At 34.0% G+C, this 20,208-nt stretch overlaps 2 protein-coding genes across 5 annotated transcripts; one reads left to right on the top strand and one right to left on the bottom strand.

Annotated features, from left to right (window-relative positions):
* Positions 1-267: 267 nt before the first annotated feature.
* Positions 268-16,011, bottom strand: LOC143347973 (serine protease gd). Of its 4 annotated transcripts, none has more exons than XM_076777679.1 (7): positions 15,841-16,011; positions 15,651-15,751; positions 6,378-6,602; positions 5,021-5,186; positions 4,308-4,709; positions 3,543-3,922; positions 268-1,187 (listed from the first exon to the last, which is right to left on the bottom strand). In XM_076777679.1, exons 2-7 carry the CDS (start codon positions 15,735-15,737, stop codon positions 915-917), a joined length of 1,533 nt encoding a protein of 510 aa, XP_076633794.1. In that variant the 5' UTR covers positions 15,738-15,751; positions 15,841-16,011; the 3' UTR covers positions 268-914. The 4 variants fall into 4 exon arrangements, with proteins under 4 accessions (XP_076633794.1, XP_076633796.1, XP_076633795.1 ...); XM_076777681.1 differs by lacking the exons at positions 15,651-15,751; positions 15,841-16,011 and adding exons at positions 8,704-8,943; positions 9,021-9,543; XM_076777680.1 differs by lacking the exons at positions 15,651-15,751; positions 15,841-16,011 and adding an exon at positions 8,704-9,543.
* Positions 8,402-20,109, top strand: LOC143347968 (spliceosome associated factor 3, U4/U6 recycling protein). Its single transcript, XM_076777662.1, has 7 exons — positions 8,402-8,558; positions 16,284-16,991; positions 17,062-17,243; positions 17,321-18,198; positions 18,566-19,196; positions 19,268-19,415; positions 19,517-20,109. Exons 2-7 carry the CDS (start codon positions 16,547-16,549, stop codon positions 19,954-19,956), a joined length of 2,724 nt encoding a protein of 907 aa, XP_076633777.1. The 5' UTR covers positions 8,402-8,558; positions 16,284-16,546; the 3' UTR covers positions 19,957-20,109.
* The last annotated feature ends 99 nt before the right edge of the window (positions 20,110-20,208 follow it).

The following is a 20,208-nucleotide window of genomic DNA, read 5'->3' as shown; positions in this document are numbered from 1 at the left end:
CACTTATTTTCTTCCATTCAATAAATTCGCTTATGCTGTCTTTATAAATATATGTAAGAAATGATTTTATGTGTAAGAGTGTATAATTGCAAATAAAGGGAAATACACGTCATTATGTTCTCTTACTGATGTCGGGACGTCGTTATTTTCAGCCTTCTCGGCGACAGTTATTCTAAAACTCTCTGTGCACAGTTTACGAATTGTATAAATATGATTTATTTATATTTAGTGTAATCGACGATATTTTATTATAGAACAAACTGAACGTAAGGAAAGTATAAAGCTTTATTAACATAGAATGGATCTCAATCGATCATACGACCAATGAATTCCTAACAAATTTCCATCTAATAATATATACATATTGCCATTTAAAAATATACGAGTATGATACAATTATTTATAAAAAGGGGATACCGTACGCGAGACGAAACAGTTCAATTTACATGCTAGTGCGATAGATTTACGCGTTGTACTTATTTAACAAAGTATGCTATTAATTAAACCTACGTTAACAATAAATATTACGCATACGAATAAATGGAAGAATTAAAATACATTGCATACACTGTCTATCCTTACAAATAAAATAAACAGATCGGGGTCTGTATAGGTTTGTACATTTCCTCATCAATATCGCATATACTGATGTAAAGAGAGTTGTTGGAAACACGATCTAAATAAAACTAACCTAGCCTTCGAAGTACATTTTATCCGTTCTGTTGATGATGTCGACGACTAGAAACGCGATCGATAGATTTACTGGTACATTAACACAGAATACATGATCGGTGAACTTGTTGGTTGGCTCGTTGATACTTTACACATTGGAACCAACTGTTCGAAACGTCCCGTGTTACGAAAATAATTTAAATGTTGGACGATTAGCATATTCACAATCGTGGAACGAACGTTTACGTGGAAATCTGCGCTTCTATCCAGTCCATGTATTGCGCGACGTCCGTGTAAACCACGAATTGAGACAAATCGCAGGACATGTTGGCTCTATTCAACAGCGATAGCGAAACAACGCCGCGCAAGTAATAGCGATCTGTGAAAGAATCGTACATAACGAAGCCGCTTCCGCTGTCGCCGTTGCAAGGACCGCTTCCGTTCCTCAAGCCGGCGCAGAACGTCCGGTTCGAAGTTATGGACGCGAACTCGGCGTTGCTCCATAGACAAACCTCCTGCAATTCGTTCAAACAATTAGTATTTTCAGCAGTGTTGGACAAAAGTTATTTACGACAACGAATAAATTCGATTTATTTGCAATTTACGAACAGCAAATAAACTTACTAGTGTGATTCACGAACAAACGAGTAAATCAAAATTATCCATTATTTTTCATTATTGAATATACAAGGGTGTTTGGCCACCCCTGGGAAAAATTTTGATGGGGGATTCTAGAGGCCAAAATAAGACGAAAATCAAGAATACCAATTTGTTGATGGAGGCTTCGTTAAAAAGTTATTAACAATTAAATTCAAAAATTTCAAATTGTTCTGGAAAAATTATATTCGGTTGCGGGGGTCAATCACAATCATTTTTGGTCATTATACATACCCCCGAAATCCTACGCACTTTCGAGAAAAAAATTCCTTACCGAAAATCTAATTAGGCGCCTAAATTTTTCGATGAAAAAAAAATTTCAAATCATTCTGGAAAAATTATTTTCGGTTGCGGGGGTCAATTACAATCATTTTTGGTCATTATACATACCCCCGAAATCCTAGCCACTTTCTAGAAAAAAATTCGAGAAGGTGTGAAATTTTACGATGGAAAAAAAAAATTTCAAATCGTTCTGGAAAAATTATTTTTGGTTGCGGGGGTCAATTGCAATCATTTTTGGTGAATAGACATACCCAAGAAATCCTACGCATTTCCGAAAAAAAAATTCTTCAAAAATATAGTAGTCCCAGAAATTCCATGCCTATGTTTAAAATATGATAACTCATGAACAGATTGGACGATTTTAATGTTTAAAAATGCAAACAACGCGTATTTTGGTGAAGAATGTGTAGAAATTCCAAGAATATTCGAAAAGTTGTTCCTTAACACCGTAACGTGAGAAAAAAGCTATAAAAGTGGTCCAATTTTCAAACAGCCATGACTCCTACAATAACGAACGAATCTCATTGAAATTTAGTCTGGAAGTAGAGCTCATGGATATCTACAAAAAAATACTAAACAACATTTCCGTGCAGTGTCAAACAAATTTATGAAAAATCAAAAACGAATTTTTAAGAAAAATCGACCAGGGGGTAGGTGCATAAATTTTACGGCGGGAAAAAAATTTCAAATCGTTCTGGAAAAATTATTTTCGGATGCGGGGATCAATTACAATCATTTTTTGTAAATACACATATCCCCGATATCCTAGGCATTTTCAAGAAAAAAATTCTTTACTGAAAATGTAATGTGTGGCCAAAGATTTGTCATTATATTCCTCATTTTTATAACTTCATATGTAGATATAGTCCAATTATCCAGCATATAAAATTTTAATGGGAGATTTTAGGGGCCAAAATAAGACGAAAATCATGAATATCAGTTTGTTGATTGAGGCTTCGTTAAAAAGTCGTTAACATTTAAGAGTTCCGCCTATAGTAGTGGTTCTCACTCAGTATGAGGCACTCTATTTACTGACGTATCGACAATTGTAAAAAGTTTTCTGAGTGAGAACCACTAGCTGCTGTACGCGGATTGCGATTCTACAGGCGTAACTTTAAACGTTAATAACATTTTAACGAAGCCTCGATCAACAAACTGATATTCTTGATTTTTGTTTTATTTTGGCCTCTAAAATCTTCCGTTAAAATTTTGTCCCAGGGATGGGCGAACACCCTGTATGTATATTAATAATATTTTTATTCCAGGTAGAATTTGAATTCATCATGGAACGATTGATAGAAATTAAAGATATTTGTCAACACACTCACACGTACAATCACGATAAAATACATGTGTTTCCATTATCCAATTATTCTGAAATTTTGCAAATATCAGTTTTCACCAAGTGTCATAATTTAGACGGGTAAGAACATGTCTTCTACTAAGGAAAGATTAAGTATTGTAAGATAAATATGTTGAAGATTGAAAAGTACCATTCTTCCACGAGAAGAAGGCACAGCGTGTTTAGATCCCCAAACTCCTGTTCCAGTCTGTTGACCCACAGTTATTAATCGAAAACGGTGAGGAAAGATCGGTGTGGGTCTTGTGTGAATCTCGTAGGACAGAAAAGGAAAGGAAGGAACGCGTTTCGTCCGGGCCTGGTAGTGGGACTCATCAGTAAGGCTTCCTAGCAGGCCCTGCCTTAGACGACGGAGATATTGGGAAGTCGTTTAAGGAGTGTACATGTAGCAACCGAGGGGTCGATTGAGCGCTTGTGAGAGCGCGACCCCTCTGGTGGCGAGCATGGGAGGCGACGCCACAATCGGTGATAACCAATCAGCGGACTGCAGCTAGAGTGGGGATGTAAACACGCTGTGCCTTCTTCTCGTGGAAGAACGGTATATGAATATAGATATGGAAAGTGATTTCACCTGAGACACGATCGGAGATACGTTCATTCGAGGCTCCTGGACATAGGAATTTCCAAATTCATCGCGTCCCCAGCCCACCACGACTCCCGACCTTCCTACAACGGCATCCAGATTCGTGGATGCTGTCCAAAGACAAATCGGTTTGATCGTCGCGCTGTATTCCACCCTCTCTCTTAAAATCAACACTGCCAGATCGGAATCGGAATTAGTCCGCGATTGAGCGTTGACTCGTGGCCTGTAATCGGGATGAAGTCTATACTCGGCCACATGTCGATTTACAGAGCCTTCTTCGTTCCAGTTTCGCAGTTCGTAACGTCCCAAAGAAATCGACAGAGCCCCAACGTGTACGCTCGTGTTACCCAATTGAAAACAATGCGCGGCTGAAAAACAAAACGACCAATAATAGAATGGGACATTTGTATTTGGAACAAGATGACAGATTCGTGCAGATTAGCACGATTAAGAAATACACGGATATATTAACAGACACGTGTAGATGTGTATCAGGTACAGGAACTGTGTAATAGAACACTATCTTTCGTGTTAGAACGATCCCTACTGGCCCCGCGGGCCCTCTCAAGCATGCAGTACTCGCCTCCTTCGCTGTCCACACACACACACAACATTTAGGCACACATGAAATGGGAATCTCTAGTTTTCAGGTTTACATATGATTGTAAGGACATTTTCTTTCCGAATTGAATTTAGTTTTTATTATCTACCCTCGTGAAAAAGTAATTCTGTCATTGTCCAAGATTTGCATACCTGTGATAATGTGAGTGTTCGTCACAAGCGATCCCGCACACTGGAAGTCGAAATTGTGCCTGACGATAAATATTGCAACCAACCAAGGCCACTGACCCGGTGACGTTCTCCCACCGTTTACTACCATATGATTAATTCTGCTATTGGCAAATGGACGACCGCAAACCTCGTTGATACTATTGAATGTTGGGCTGTGTGTAACGGGTTGAATGGTCGTCGGTTGAATTGGAGGTGGTTGAACGATTGGCGGCGGAGTTGAAGCGAATTCCACAGGTTGTCTAAACGCGTTGTCTAACTTGGAATATGTTAAAATTGAATTCTCTTCGTTCGATACGACTACTAACACCCCTGGTGGATACAACGTATGGTTCAGCATGATGAAGGTGACAATTTGTCCACTTGCTGAAACGAAACAAATGGTTACTGTAACCTGACAATTTATATTGTGATTAATCATTAATAAAAAGTGATAATAAGCTTATCCGATTAGCTGTATTAGTTTACTTGAAATTTTGCATATTTTATCTTCGATCTATTCTCGAACTTTTAATACAAGTGTTAGAAATTACAATTCTCAAAGCGTTGATAAACCCAACTATGATGATAATAAAATGTTGAAATTTTCCAAAATTCATTGTCTTGTGAAGATCGGTAAACAGGTTAGGCTTTCTATGCTTTTTATAAAATTTTGTTACTGAAAGAATCTTACATACCACGTGGACCGGAACAGAGTAATTCATTGTTGAACCACAAAGCAGTTACGGTTGGTATTGGACGACGAAGAGGAAAATGAATGTTATACTTCAGGGACCTGCCCTGCTGGATAGCTTTTACCGATTGCTCTTTCGATTGCGCCAATTCTAATCGGCCAACGTACTTCTGAAATAATTTAGCAAGAGTATATGTATATTTATTCGTACACTTTGTAACATAAACAATTTGTACATATTACTAAAACTGACTACAACAAATTTAATCTAAGATAAACTTAAATATTTGAATCTTTTAAAAAAACGATCCACAAGAAATCAATAATTAGTAAAAATAACTACGTAAAATAGTATTCTTATGTGTACTTCTTTTAAAAACTAATTAATGTTATACATTTTATATTGTTTCGTTATTTTTATTATTTCCACTTTTCCTTTCTATTTTCTAATCTATGCTTCTCTAACTTTTCTTTCTTTTACTATTTTTAATGTTAAATTGATAACAAACATTTATCTGTATAAAATGTTACTAAATTATATAAAATTCTATATCTTTAATGGAGTTTTTCAAAATTTCAATGGACATAAAACTATTTCGCAAGAAAGCTGCTTTAAGGAGGTATTGCTGTCTAGACTGTCAATTTCACGACCCTTTTTGTGATTTTTTTTTAATGATAGGTAGAATGTTTTGTACTGAGACTTTGTAGATATATTTATTCATCTTATAAGCACGTACAATATTTTTTTCATGGAAAAATATTAAAAATCGTGGGAATTATAACTTCTTATTTAATGGCTCTTTTGGAAAAGGTGCCCCAATGGCTTCCAACATTCTAAATAATTTGAAACAGAGGGGGTTAAAGTATCTTCATAAGAAAGGTTGTAGTTATAGCAGGAACTAGGGAGAAGTCAAAATCCTGATAAATAAAGAAATGGCGACGCTTCAAGTTTCGAATTTCTATTTGTTAATCGTTCTTTTATCTTTAGCGTATCAAAAAAAATAGTAAAACTCAATATTTTTTTAAATCTCTAGTTCCAGCTATAAAGGCGTGTCTACTGAATATTCTCCCCAAATTTGAAGTCAATCGGTCTGCTAAATCTTGAAATATCATGTAAGCCAGTTTAAATGCGTTTTTTTTTAACAAGAAGCTATAACTCTCGCAATTTTTAATATTTTTTGATGAAAAAAATACTGTACATACCTATAAGACGAATAAATATATTTGCAAAATGTCATTACAAAACAACCTACCTGTCGTTAAAAAAAAAAATCACAAAAAAAGGCCGAATAAATGACAGCTTAGACAGCAATACTCCCTTAACCGTAAACGAGTTCGTCGAGTGGAAAAGATGCGCTCACCGTGGGTAATACGACGGCGATGCTCAATTTGATGCTAAGTTGCAGAGCAACTCCTTTTGGCGGTGATGGTATCTCAATACGTCCGCTGAATATATCTGTCTCGTCATCTTTAATGTAACGGAAGTAATTGGGAACGCATACAGTGCGATCAGCCGCCTCGACGATTAACTGAAGAAAGTGCACCAACAGTGCAACCTTGACAATGACACCAACCATTCTAAACTTCTGCAGCACACACCAAGAATTTGTCCAATTAAATCTCGGTAGAAGCGTTGTCTTACAACCAACAAAAATAACACTTTTTTTAAACGAATTACTAATTGAATATTTTTTAGAAATTTGGTCCACAAGTTGATGCGACTCAAACATTGGAAATTAATTGTTCTACGATCAATAAGAATGATAACGCTCTTAAAGAAATCGCGTTAATTAAATATTTCCTAAGCATTTATTTCACGATAAAATTTATGAGAATTTATTTGAAAATAGAGGAAACACAATCTACATATCGGATGATTCGACGTTTAACCGTAGGAAATGGAACATAGTTTCCTCGTTATGTTTCCGATAAAAGTTTCAACGATTATTTCATATCCTGACATAAACGAACGATTAAACTGAACTAATAACATAGTGTATTTATTACAAATTTGTAACAAGAATAAGATATAGAAATTGTAGCATATTTGAAATACCGAAATATCTGAAGAAACTATCAACATTATCGTAACGCAAGAAATAATAGAGGAAAATTACAAATTACCTGTTCGCCAATGACATACGTGGACTAACATTTTAACATTGTCGAATCAATCTCTGCAAGGTTTTTTTATAGTATGATCTAATATTTAAATGTGAAAACTTTCAAAACTGTCAAAACTTTATAGTAAATCATTTAATTTACTCGTTTGTATATTAATTCTCTAGTTCCAATCATATAATTGGGAGAATATAAAATATGACATAAGATTTTAGATTTTAATATTGCTGAGAAAGATGCTGTATGCATTTTCTGAAACGTGAAACAACAAAGACAAAAGAGGGGAAGGGTGGATGCAGAATTTCATCCGTGAAAATATAATATTACCACTCCAGAAGTTACATCTGAACTATTGTGCGTAAATTTTACAACTTAGAGTTAATATTCACCTAAAACTATTACACGTGATTAGATTATAAGAAAAAATTATATAAAGCAACAATTTTGTATAATTGTATGGTAAACCTTACGTTTAGGAGGCAGCTGCAATGACCTTGACTTTGACATATGTTGTCAAAAGTTATTAATAAAAATGTATTATTAGTATTATACTAGTATCTGCGTATACGTATACTCAATATAACCTTGACGTTCACACAGTTTATGAAGGTTACACTCTTGAGCATTTGAAATTTTTTTTTTCGTCGAAAAATTTCACATCTTCTCGAATTTTTTTCTAGAAAGTGAGTCGGATTTCAGGGGTATGCCTATTCATCAAAAATGATTGCAATTGACTCCTGCAACCGAAATTAATTTTTCCAGAACGATTTGAAATTTTTTAATTTAATTGTTAATACCTTTTTAACGAAGCCTTCATCAACAAATTTGTATTCTTGATTTTCGTCTTATTTTGGCCTCTAGAATCCCCCATTAAAATTTTTCCCAAGGGTGGCCGAACACCCTGTATAGTATAATAAATATTATATGATTTTTATATGCTAATAACTTTTTAATAAAAAACGAGCGTCGGCTAAAACCTCTTGGATGTTACTCAGGAGAGTGACCTTGGCAACATATGTTAAAATGAAGGTCATCGGAGCTGCCTCTCCTAAACGTAAGGTTTATCAATTGTATAATTTAATTACTGCTCGTTTTTTTTATTTTATAAAACGAAGACAAATTATTATAATCTAGCTATTCTAAATTACCTACACCCTAACAAAATTGTTGCTTTGTCTAATTTTTCAATCAGACTGAAGTTTTAGATACTCTTAATTTGTCATTGTAGTTTGAATAATAAAGAGCACGACCAGAGTGGTGGGGTGGGGATTGAGGATCGACCCAGTAAGGCCAGGAGTCAGTCGTTACCAAACCACCGTGCAGGTGGTACCTGTTGCCTGTGCAGAAGTTGCTACCGTAATCTTGGGCAACAACGACGCGACGCGAGTGTCTACAGTCGTTTATCAAGAGTTTGAAGTATAGTATGTTTATTAGTTTTGTACCGTAATTTTGTTATTCGTCCTAAACGAATTGGTATTCCAAATATGCTGCACTTCCTTCACACTGTTTGACGAAACGCACGGAAGATCAAGATCAAGAGTTGCGTCGCGACACGACGATGTTTACCTCTTTCCGATAACCTTTATCAATGAAGAAAAATCTCGCTTTCGCGCGCGGTTATCGCATTCGAAGGAAAATCGGCACTAATCATTACGTTTGACTTCGACAGCACTCAACGATGAACCAAAACTTATTCCATCGAACATAATTACGATCTTCTTTCTTCCGTTGCCAACTACCGATGTTTCTAAATTTCTCATCGCTTACGATTTATGAGAAACGCGCCAAGAGAGTTTTTCGTTGACTCTGAATACACAAAATTCTGAACAATGCATATTTCACATCGAATCAATCGTTACAAATTTGTTAACACCAAACGAAACCTGATCGCGCACAAAATCACTGTAGCCGCCCCGAGCACCGACTTCGAGCGATTCTCTGTCCAAACTAAGATGACGAGTTTAAAACTTGAATAAAAGTTTAAACTTGCATGTTCCAGTCGGTTTCCTTTCTGTCGCGAAAAGGATAAATTCGCTATACACGCATCGATCGACAAGTTCGAACCTATTTAATTTCGGTCCGATTCGGTGAAACACACGATTTGATGACCACTTTAATATGCACAACCTCAGTCGTCGACTAGTTTGCAAAAAACGCGACGGATGCGACTTGGCGTCGATCCCAAAGGCTCTATACGACGCATGTTTCGCGGTAGTGGGGCATCCCCGACGACGCCTCCGCTTAATCGCTTCATTCATATGGAATATCCGCGATGCTGCGTACAGAAAACCAGCAGGACGAAGGAATAAAAGCAGTTTGACATCTTTCTTGCGACGATGCCATCTATTTTTCACTCGATCGGCTAATTTGTGTCGTAAAATAACAGTTTGTATCAACAAAACGAAGAAAAAGGAAGTGGTTTGACGTCCTCGGGACGAGAATCGTTCGATGAGTAATTTTGAAACTACGTTGATGTACAATATAGCTGTGCGCATTCAATAAATTTTGAATAAAGTGAAATAAAAATACGCTGTCAACGAGTTTTCTACGTTGAGCTAATTATCCTGGTTCAACGAGAACTGGTAGGAAATATAAACAGAAAGTTCACATGATCGACGCTGCGGGTACAGATAAATGGCTGTAATATAATTAAAAATTAAATTGCAGCAAATAATATAACGTTCAGATTTGCGGATGTAAAAAATGTATTCCACGAGTAATTGTAACATGCTACGGTTGAAAACTGGAGAAAATGCATTGAACATGTTATGCAAGTTATTGAACACAAATTTTAGCAATTGGACCATAATATTGATACATTAACTGACTCGTTTATAATTAATTTAAGTTCTGACAGTTCAAACACAGATTCAACATAAATTGTATACAGGGTGTTCGGCCACCCTTGTAAAAAATTTTAATGGAAGATTCTAGGGGCCAAAATAAGACGAAAATCAAGAATATCAATTTCTTAACTGAGGCTTCATTAAAAAGTTATTAAAAAATTAAATTCAAAAATTTCAAATCATTTTGAAAAAATTATTTCTGGATGCAGGGGTTAATTACAATCATTTTTGGTGAATCCAAATACCTCGAAAGTCCTACCCACTGTCGAGAAAACAATTCGAGTAGGTACTAAAATTTAAAAAAGCAATCAAGGCGTATTTTAGTACAGAATATGTAGAAATTCTAAAAATGTTGGAAAAATTGCGCCTTGATCCCGTAAAATGTGAAAAACCCCATAAAAATGGTCCAATTTTTAAACGGCCATAACTTCTACAATAGTAAAGGTATCTTATTGAAATTTTTTTCTTAAGCAAAGCTCATGAACACCTACAAAAAAGTATTAGACAATTTTTCTGTAGGGTGTGAAACTAAATTATTAAAAGCTAAAAACGAATATTTAAGAAAAATCGACAGGGCGTAGGTGCCTAAATTTTTCAAATCGTTCTGGAAAAATTATTTTCGGTTGCGAGGGTCAATTATATGTAGTTACAGGGGTCAATTACAAGCATTTTTGGTGAATAGACATACCCCGAAATCCTACGCACTTTCAAGAAAAAAATTCTTTACCGAAAATCTAATGTGAGGCCAAAATGCTTCCCTCATGCATATCTTTAAAACGTTATAACTTCTGAACGGATTGAAGGATTTTAATGTTTAAAAAAGCAATCAACGCATATTTTAGTAGAGAATATGTAGAAATTCTAAAAATGTTGGAAAAATTGCGGCTTGATCCCGTAAAATGTGAAAAACCCCATAAAAATGGTCCAATTTTTAAACGGCCATAACTTCTACAATAGTAAAGGTATCTTATTGAAATTTTTTTCTGAAGCAAAGCTCATGAACACCTACAAAAAAGTATTAGACAATTTTTCTGTAGGGTGTCAAACTAAATTATTAAAAACTAAAAACGAATATTTAAGAAAAATCGACAGGGCGTAGGTGCCTAAATTTTTCAGCGAAAAAAAAGATTTCAAATCGTTCTGGAAAAATTATTTTCGGTTGCGAGAGTCAATTACAAGCATTTTTGGTGAATAGACATATCCCCGAAATCCTACCCACTTTCGAGAAAAAAATTCAAGATCTGAAATTTTTCGACAAAATTAAAAAATTTCAAATCGTTCTGGAAAAATTATTTTCGGTTGCGGGGGTCAATTACAATAATTTTTGGTGAATAGACCTACTCCCGAAATCCTACCCACTTTCTAGAAAAAAATTCAGAACGGGCGGAACTTTAAACGCTAATAACTTTTTAACGAAGCCTCCATCAACAAATTAGTGTTCTTGATTGTCGTCTTGTTTTGGCCTCTAGAATCTCCCATTAACATTTTTCTTAATAAATTAAATGTTGATATATAGTTTTCCATACTTTAATTTATATTTTCATTTGCCTCCTCATTTACATTATTATGTAATAATATTTAATTAATAATATCATATAATATTGCGGATGAGTACTTTTTGTTCAGAAAATTAACTTCTTTCCTATTATGTAGGAATCTGGACATTACGTTTTGGCCCTGGTCTGATCACGCGTCGCTCGCATGCAACTGTTTATTTCCTGCTAATTCTCGTTGAACCGGGTATACAAGTTTCTGTATGGTGACTGAAGAATGGCTGGACTGGCTTAATCAAAAGATCATATTGCATTATATTATGAAAATACCATTGGACATAAGATGGCGAGTTATAGGCCCCATGATATTCATGATTAAAGTTGTCCATACGCAAATCTCCAGTAAATACAATACTTGGGATTGTGTCGCTTGATTTTAACATGACGTTTCAATCCATGCAACGAGCCTTTTTTAAACACGAAATACTTTAAGATTATTGTATGTATAGTATACATATTTTATATCGTAATATCATAATAAATTATTTTTATGTACTTACAAGAATGACAAGTATGTGAAATGTAAAATCATTTCCAAAGAATTATATAAACTTGTTATTATTAGTACAATTATAGTGGCAAATGGCCGATTTGGCCTTGGCTATTAAAAGTTCTAATTATGCTACATAGTACTCTTACCTAAAACATAAGCATTCAAACAAGAAAATACTATATTTTGAGTTAAGAAAAACGATATAATAAAATGCATAGATAGAATATATATATAGAATATATGCTTAGAATATTTCAATTAATATATTATTAATTTAAAACATTTTTGAATCTCTAATTTACTTTGCTTAATTAATTTCTTTCGAAAATTATCGATTGTTACACGTGGAAAACTATTCTTATGAGCATTGTAATTGCGATATATTAATTTTTTAAATAACGCATCGAAGTTTAGACAACGATTGCATAAAAAACCTTTACCTTGACAACACAAATCAAGATTATTGAATCTTCTTCGACGGACACTATTATTGTACAATATTACGCCATTCACGAACGATTATACGTAAGTGTTCGCTAATGAAAAATTTCCCACTAAAATTGTTAACATATAATCGTGGCTTATTTAAGTATAAAACTGCTTCACACTTTATGGAACACGTTCCCAAAATTATTAATCTGTATATAAATTTGTATTCACATCAACATTTCTACTCTGTGCTAGAACAAAATTCGTCTAATCACATTTAAAACATTTGTTTGAAATTTACCTAAAATAAATTGTCGGTCGATTACTTATTAGCTGAAATAAGGTAAATTAAATGAATTGATTCTGAAGGAAACATCGTTGATTTTTTAGGATATATTGCGCTCAACGGTTGCTTTATTTTATTTCTTTCAATTGTTATGTAATTCTGCTTAGTGTAGAAACATTAAACGGTGTACAAAACATTCGTATATTGAAGAATGCATAAAAATTCAACGTGTAAGTTACTCTAATACGCAGAAAATGAGGAAAAAATCGGTTTTTATTTTTTTGCACTGCGGCGCACCAAAATGAAAAATCTGAAAAAAATTGAGAATAATAGTAATAGCAATACGTGTTTACTGTAAAAGTATAAAAGTAGTTCCGGACCTCCTTCAATACGTAATTGGCATTTTTCGGAATTTTTTGCGGTTTTTTATTTTTTACTATTTGGTTATTCAATCAAAAAATCTGAAAATCTCCCAAAATATGTGTCCCAGTAACCGAAGTGTCTCTGAATTTTTTTATATCTTTTACTCAATTGGTTAAGAGAAATTGTACAAAAACATGATTTTCGTTTTCACCCCATTACTATCCCCACGGTCGAGATTTCAAGTTAAAAATTCGCAAATAGGGTTTTTTTTTGATAAGCTATCGAATGACCCATCGTTCGTTCAATTCGGTTTGGGGGCACATTTGACCCCCTTATTCGGCTATACCCTTTCATTACTCGTTGCACTAACTTCCCTTAACTTTATTGCAACCTTTATTAAATACATAGAAGTGCTCATACAATCTTGGTACAAATTCCACGATAGTAATGATTTTTTAGGTGTCAATGTTGCAAAATCTCATTGATCAATTTGCAATAAATCATCAAACTCAGAAAGAATATTATATCTCTCAGAACGGATTGGTTCATAGTGCCATACAAATATCTATCTTTTGCAATATCATTAAAAGCGATATACTGGGAATTCCTAAAACCACAAATATAGCACTTACTGATAATAAGTAAACTAAGGAAAACGTAAATTTCAATATTATTAAACATTTATCGCGAAAAAATCTATCTTACTTTCGATATACAGCAATTGCTACTTACAATCGTACAGCTAGTTATTCGATTAATTTTTGTTTATAAATCACGAAAATGGTAGTAAATGTTTGGAATTCATATACAGGAGTATAGTTTAATATTTCTTTATTTGATACGTAACATAAATTTAACACAAATTCTAGTAATATTCAGCAAATTAAATAAAATTTACTGTTATGTATTGATCTTATCAGTAAAAATCGTACATAAGAAATGAGATACATATTTAGAATTTGTACCATAAATTATTAATATTAATATTTAACTACAGTACCATAATATAATAATCGTTCTGTAAGCATGAGTACAAGTTTTAAACAAACATAAAGATTAAGATTAATAATAAATTAATATCACGATAACTGAATCTTTAATGTTATTTGAAACTTACCCTAATTATCTTTCTCTATGTTTTCAATTTTCCTTATCTTTCTTTTCGTAGTAAAAATTTAGAGAAAATATTGTGTAGTTCAGTGAATAAAAATATGACACAAAAGTCTCGCACATACTGCTATCGTAGAAATAAATGCAAAGAATTCTCTATTCACGCGAAGCAATAGAAATGACACGTGTTCTTCGCATTCTAAACGATTTTTTTTTAAATTCTTTGCACGTGACGCTTAGCATTGCATGACAATTGTTTCATAATGTCTGCGAAAATACAGCATAGAATTCCACATTAGTAAAAATTGTCTACCCTTGTTCTTTCATCTACTTTTTATTAATATGTAACATCCAGTAACTTGAATAAATGATAAACAACTCTAAATTAATCGCGAATTATATTAAATACGAATGTCTCGAAAGTGTAATACATTCTAAATGCTATTTATACGTAAAGTATAATCATCAAAATTGTTTTCAAAGACATAAAAACAACACTTCGTTTAGAATAATAACACTAAAATTATACAAAAATCGATAAATTCCTTGCAAACGTGCAAGTAAGTACATATACATAATACTTTGATCAGTAAATACGTATACACAATAGCATTCAAAAAATGACGGAAAATACGTCTTCTGAGAAATTTATACTTTTCATTCGTTACTCTTATCACGGGTAAACAATATTATATAAATAAGGATGTTTCTTGTATCTTTGTATCTCCGTTATTTTTGTTGATACGAAAAAATGTAGACAAATTTATTTGATTAAAAGTTAAAGATATTACGATTCGTGTATTTTTTTTCAAGGTCATTTTTCCGAGGTTTGAAAGTCACGGCCATTTTTTCACATTAGCATGTATTCTTATTATAGAAAAATCTTCCTCAACGAAGTTCTTCCCGTTCGTTCCTTTTTCACTTATTTCTCTCTTTGTTCAATTTAAACATCTTTTTTGTATTTAATTTCAGATCGTGAGTTACAGACATCGTTTAAAACAACGAATCATTATTTATAATCTTAACCGATCGAACCGGTATTTACTCGAGCAAACAAAAATTGCTTGGATTCTTTATAATTTAAAATAAATAAAGACTCGATAAAATATCTAACCGGTAAAACTCGTTTTCGTCAGTTGACATGTTGACTGACGCGGTGGTCACCGGTGACCGGCACTTTAAACTTACGTGTTGCAATATTGTTTATAATCGACGAACCCTAATAATTGTAAAATTGTAAATAACGCTACTTTAATTGGGAATACTGTAAAATAACACCATTAAATTATCGACTATTTCTGTGTTTCACACTATAATTTGAACCAACGTCGAGGACATTTTTAAACATGGAAAATTGACGTGACAGTCAACGTGTGAAGTAATAGAATAATATTTGTTAAACTAGAAGAAACAATACATTCTAAGGTACTCACCCGGACATGTCTGCCACTGTTTCTTTCAACGATATCCAAATAATGTTTGCACCAAGCGGAAAGCATTACTTCATAAAAAGTCGCCATCTTCCAAACGGAATCTACGGACAGGTTCAAAATAAACATCAAAAATTTTTATTAGGAAACATAGTATTAGTACATAGTATATAGTAAATAGTTTCTGACTTACTTGGTTACGCGTGACATGTTTGTGAGCATACTTTAATGGTGTCTGGCAGCGGTTGAAGCAACTCCTAGAACACTCGACGAACTTCCGTTTTCCTGTCTTGCGACCTTTTTTCCCCGTTTCTAGGAATAACATAGTCAAATGTATGGAACATTCGTTCGCGATGTATTATTCATGATTAACTCGGAACACTTGAACGCGCGTGGATCACGATCAAGTTACAATACACCTTTGACGTGGTAAAACGGGAAATGTTTACGACACCTCAATGGCAAATACGATGCTCCAATGGCGAATTTGTATATAGAATTCTGTACACAGTGTTTCATAGTATGGGGGTACAAATTCAATAATACCAGTTTGTTTGAGATGAATACAAATAAATACATAAGTAAAAATAGAAACAAAAAAGTATTATTTGTCGAATAAGGAACATTTTCTTCCAGTTTTTTACATTTAAATACGATGCAATGATTCTTCGCGCATATTTCAACAATTTTAATTCGAACCTGCGCGCTGTCGTTATTACGCATGCGCAACGAAATCATCTGTCAGAGATTTCTAAAGGATTTCGTATAAAAACATTTAAACATAACCTTCAACGTTTTGAAGTTGTTGACGAGTAGTGTCCTTGCTTGATTTTCGTAAGTACGCATTAAAATTAGCTTTCGTACAGCGAGAAATTTAACATTTGTTGTAAAGAAACACAATGGAAGAGATGGACGTGGAAAATGAAAAGAGCAGCGATAAAAGTTCGTGCGAGGATTTATCCGACAGCAAAGGTGACGAGTTGGAAGTAGTTGAAAATGAAACCGAAGAAACAGCGATCAACGAATCTACCGATGAACAGGACGAAGATGATGAAGAAAATGACGACGAAGAAGATGCCGACGAGGCGGAAGTAAAAATTTTGGAGGCCTATCTTGCTCAGAATCCATATGATTATGCGAGTCATGTAGCCATTATCAATAAATTCCAAAAAATGGGTGAATTAGAACGGTTGCGTGCCGCCAGAGAAAATATGAGCTCCAAGTATCCCTTGAGCCCCGAACTCTGGTTATCCTGGATTCGGAATGAAATTAAATTAGCCATAACACCGGAACAAAGAGCCGAAATAGTAAAACTATGCGAACGTGCTGTCAAAGATTACCTCTGTAAGATTGATTTTATTACTTTCATTACGTTTGCTGTCTGTATTGTATACAATTAAATGTTTTATTACAGCTGTAGAAGTGTGGCTAGAATACTTGCAGTTCAGCATTGGTAACATGGGTACTGAAAAAGATACAACAAAGAATGTCCGGCAATTATTTGAGCGAGCATTAACAGATGTTGGATTGCACACTATTAAAGGTGCAATAATATGGGAGGCATTTAGAGAATTCGAAATTGTTTTATATGCATTGGTAGGTATAACCAATTACAGAATGTTTTACATTTCGGTTTAAAAGCATATTTTCATATTTAGATTTCAAATGTTTAGATTGATTCCACAAATCAAGCTGAAAGGAAAGAGCAGCTAGAGCGTATTGGGAATTTATTCAAAAGACAGTTAGCTTGTCCTCTATTGGGCATGGAAAAAACATATGAGGAGTATGAAATTTGGCATAGCGGGGATGGTGCAGAAGCTGTTATTGACGATAAAATTGTAATCAGAGGATACGAACGAGCATCCGCGCAGCTCAATGCTCGTTTACCTTATGAAGAGAAAATTGTTTCGTCAGATGCTGAAAGCGAACTTTTAGATTCATATAAAGCATATTTGTTGCATGAAAAACAAAACGGAGATCCAGGACGAATATGTGTTCTGTATGAAAGAGCCATCACTGACCTCAGTTTAGAAGTGTCACTTTGGCTCGATTATCTTACGTATTTGGAAGAACATATAAAAATCGAAACTGTGTTAGATCAAGTATATCAACGAGCTTCACGGAACGTTCCTTGGTGTGCAAAAATATGGCAAAAATGGATAAAGTCGTACGAGAAATGGGGAAAACCAACATTGGACGTTCAAGCATTGCTAGAAAACGCTTTAAGAGCTGGATTTTCTACTGCGGAAGAATATCGAAATCTGTGGATAACGTATTTGGAATATTTACGACGGAAACTCGATCGAGATTCTACCGACGAAGAGAAGCAGTTGGACATATTACGTAATACGTTCAATAGAGCTTGCGAACACTTAGCGAAATCCTTCGGTTTAGAAGGAGACCCGAATTGTATTATATTACAATTTTGGGCAAGAACTGAAGCTATACATGCCAATAATATGGAAAAAGCTAGATCATTGTGGGCCGATATCTTGTCACAAGGACATTCCGGAACAGCATCATACTGGCTAGAATATATTTCTTTAGAAAGGTAAATCCCTACTTTACTTTAAATAAATATAATGTATTTTACAAACGTAACATTATGTAATGTTTTATAATTTAACATTTACATGATACAATGTACATATTTATATTTAAAATGGAATATAACATTTTACGAAGCCTTTACAAGCATCATACTTTTCAATTTATGATATGAAACCGTATTTAGAAATTAACAGAAATGTATGATTTATGAGCGGAGTAAAAATCATGTCTTTTACTTTCTTATAATTCTACTCTACAGCTTGTGTTTTTTCTGATATATGCTTTTAGTTCCACTTATATCGTTTTAAACTAGAAGAGATTTCTCAAAATGTATTCTACAATTCAATACAATATTGTTTTGTGTACAGATGTTATGGAGATACAAAACATTTAAGAAAATTATATCAGAAAGCTCTGGCTTCTGTAAAAGATTGGCCAGAAAGCATAGCAAATACTTGGATAGACTTTGAGAGGGACGAAGGAAGTCTTGAACAAATGGAACATTGCGAGGTAAAAACAAAAGAGAAACTAGAGAAAGTAGCAGAGGAAAGGCAGAAAATACAACAAACTTCAAATCATAAGCTATCGCCTTCGCAAAACAAAAAGACTAATAAGAGGAAACCAGACGATGGTGGTAGATGGAAAAATTTAGGAGGTTCGCCTACAAAGATTACGAAAGTCGAAACACAAATAAAACCAAAATTAAAGGAAAGCCGTTTAAACTTTGAAAAAAAGATCGGCGATGATAACGAAGGACAAAAACCGAAGATTGCTCCACCACCTGGTTTCAAAGCGCCAGAGAATGATCAAATGGAAATAGATAATACTTCGGAAGTCGATGATAAAATCACGGTTTTCGTAAGTAATTTAGACTACACTGCAACCGAGGAGGAAGTAAAAAATGCTTTAGAACCAGCTGGACTTATTACGTCGTTTAAGATGATACGAGATTATAAAGGACGTAGCAAAGGTTATTGCTATGTGCAGCTAAACAATCCGGTATGAACTGTTATCTTTCTACTAAAAAATTATATGTTACGTACAATCTCGTGCAAATATAATCTTTATAGGAAGCGGTTGAAAAGGCTTTAAAATTGGATAGAACTCCTATAAAAGGACGACCAATGTTTGTTTCAAGATGTGATCCAAACAAAACAACGCGAACGCCAGGATTTAAATACAGTCACTCCCTCGAAAAGAATAAACTCTTTGTTAAAGGTATAACATACGAAAATTAAATTTATAGTTTCATAGTCAAGATAAAAATTTGAATTTTACAATAAGAAATTAGATAAATCTCTTTCTTACCAATTGAACAGGCTTACCGTTAACGACAACAAAAGAAGAACTCGAGAAAATCTTTAATGTTCATGGAACATTAAAAGAAGTTCGCATAGTTACTTACCGTAACGGTCATTCAAAAGGACTAGCTTACGTTGAATATGAAGATGAAACTACTGCCGGAAAGGCTCTCCTAGCTACCGATGGAATGAAAATCGACGACAAAGTTATAAGCGTGGCTATAAGCCAACCACCTGAACGGAAGAAAGTTCAAACGATGGAAGAAACGCCTTTAATTAAGTCTCTAGGTGGTACCACAGTAAAAAGAACGTTTGGTATGCCTAAAACGTTATTGTCTATGGTACCTCGTACTGTTAAAACCACTGCCACAAACGGCAGTGCAAATGTGGCTGGAAATGGTGTTCCACATAAAATGAGTAATCAAGATTTTAGAAACATGTTACTGAATAAAAAATAATTTGTTACCGTACAAGTGGTTCTTAAACATGTTGTTTATTTGAATCCGTGATTTTTAAGATACGTGTACCATAAATTGCCATATTTGGCATAAATTTTCGCGTGATATTACATTTTCTAAACACAATCTACGTGAAATACAAAAACTTAGCAAAGCACTAGAAAAAATCTCCATGAAATTCTTTCTTCTAACTGTCCGTGTATATTTACAAAAAATATTCGATAATAAGGTTAGAAATGTTAAGGATAAAAT

This window comes from Colletes latitarsis, chromosome 11 (genome assembly GCF_051014445.1).
Source record: "Colletes latitarsis isolate SP2378_abdomen chromosome 11, iyColLati1, whole genome shotgun sequence".
Taxonomy (NCBI): Eukaryota; Metazoa; Arthropoda; class Insecta; order Hymenoptera; family Colletidae; genus Colletes; species Colletes latitarsis.
Note: the sequence above shows the minus strand (reverse complement) of the source record. Positions and strands in the feature narration are given on the sequence as shown.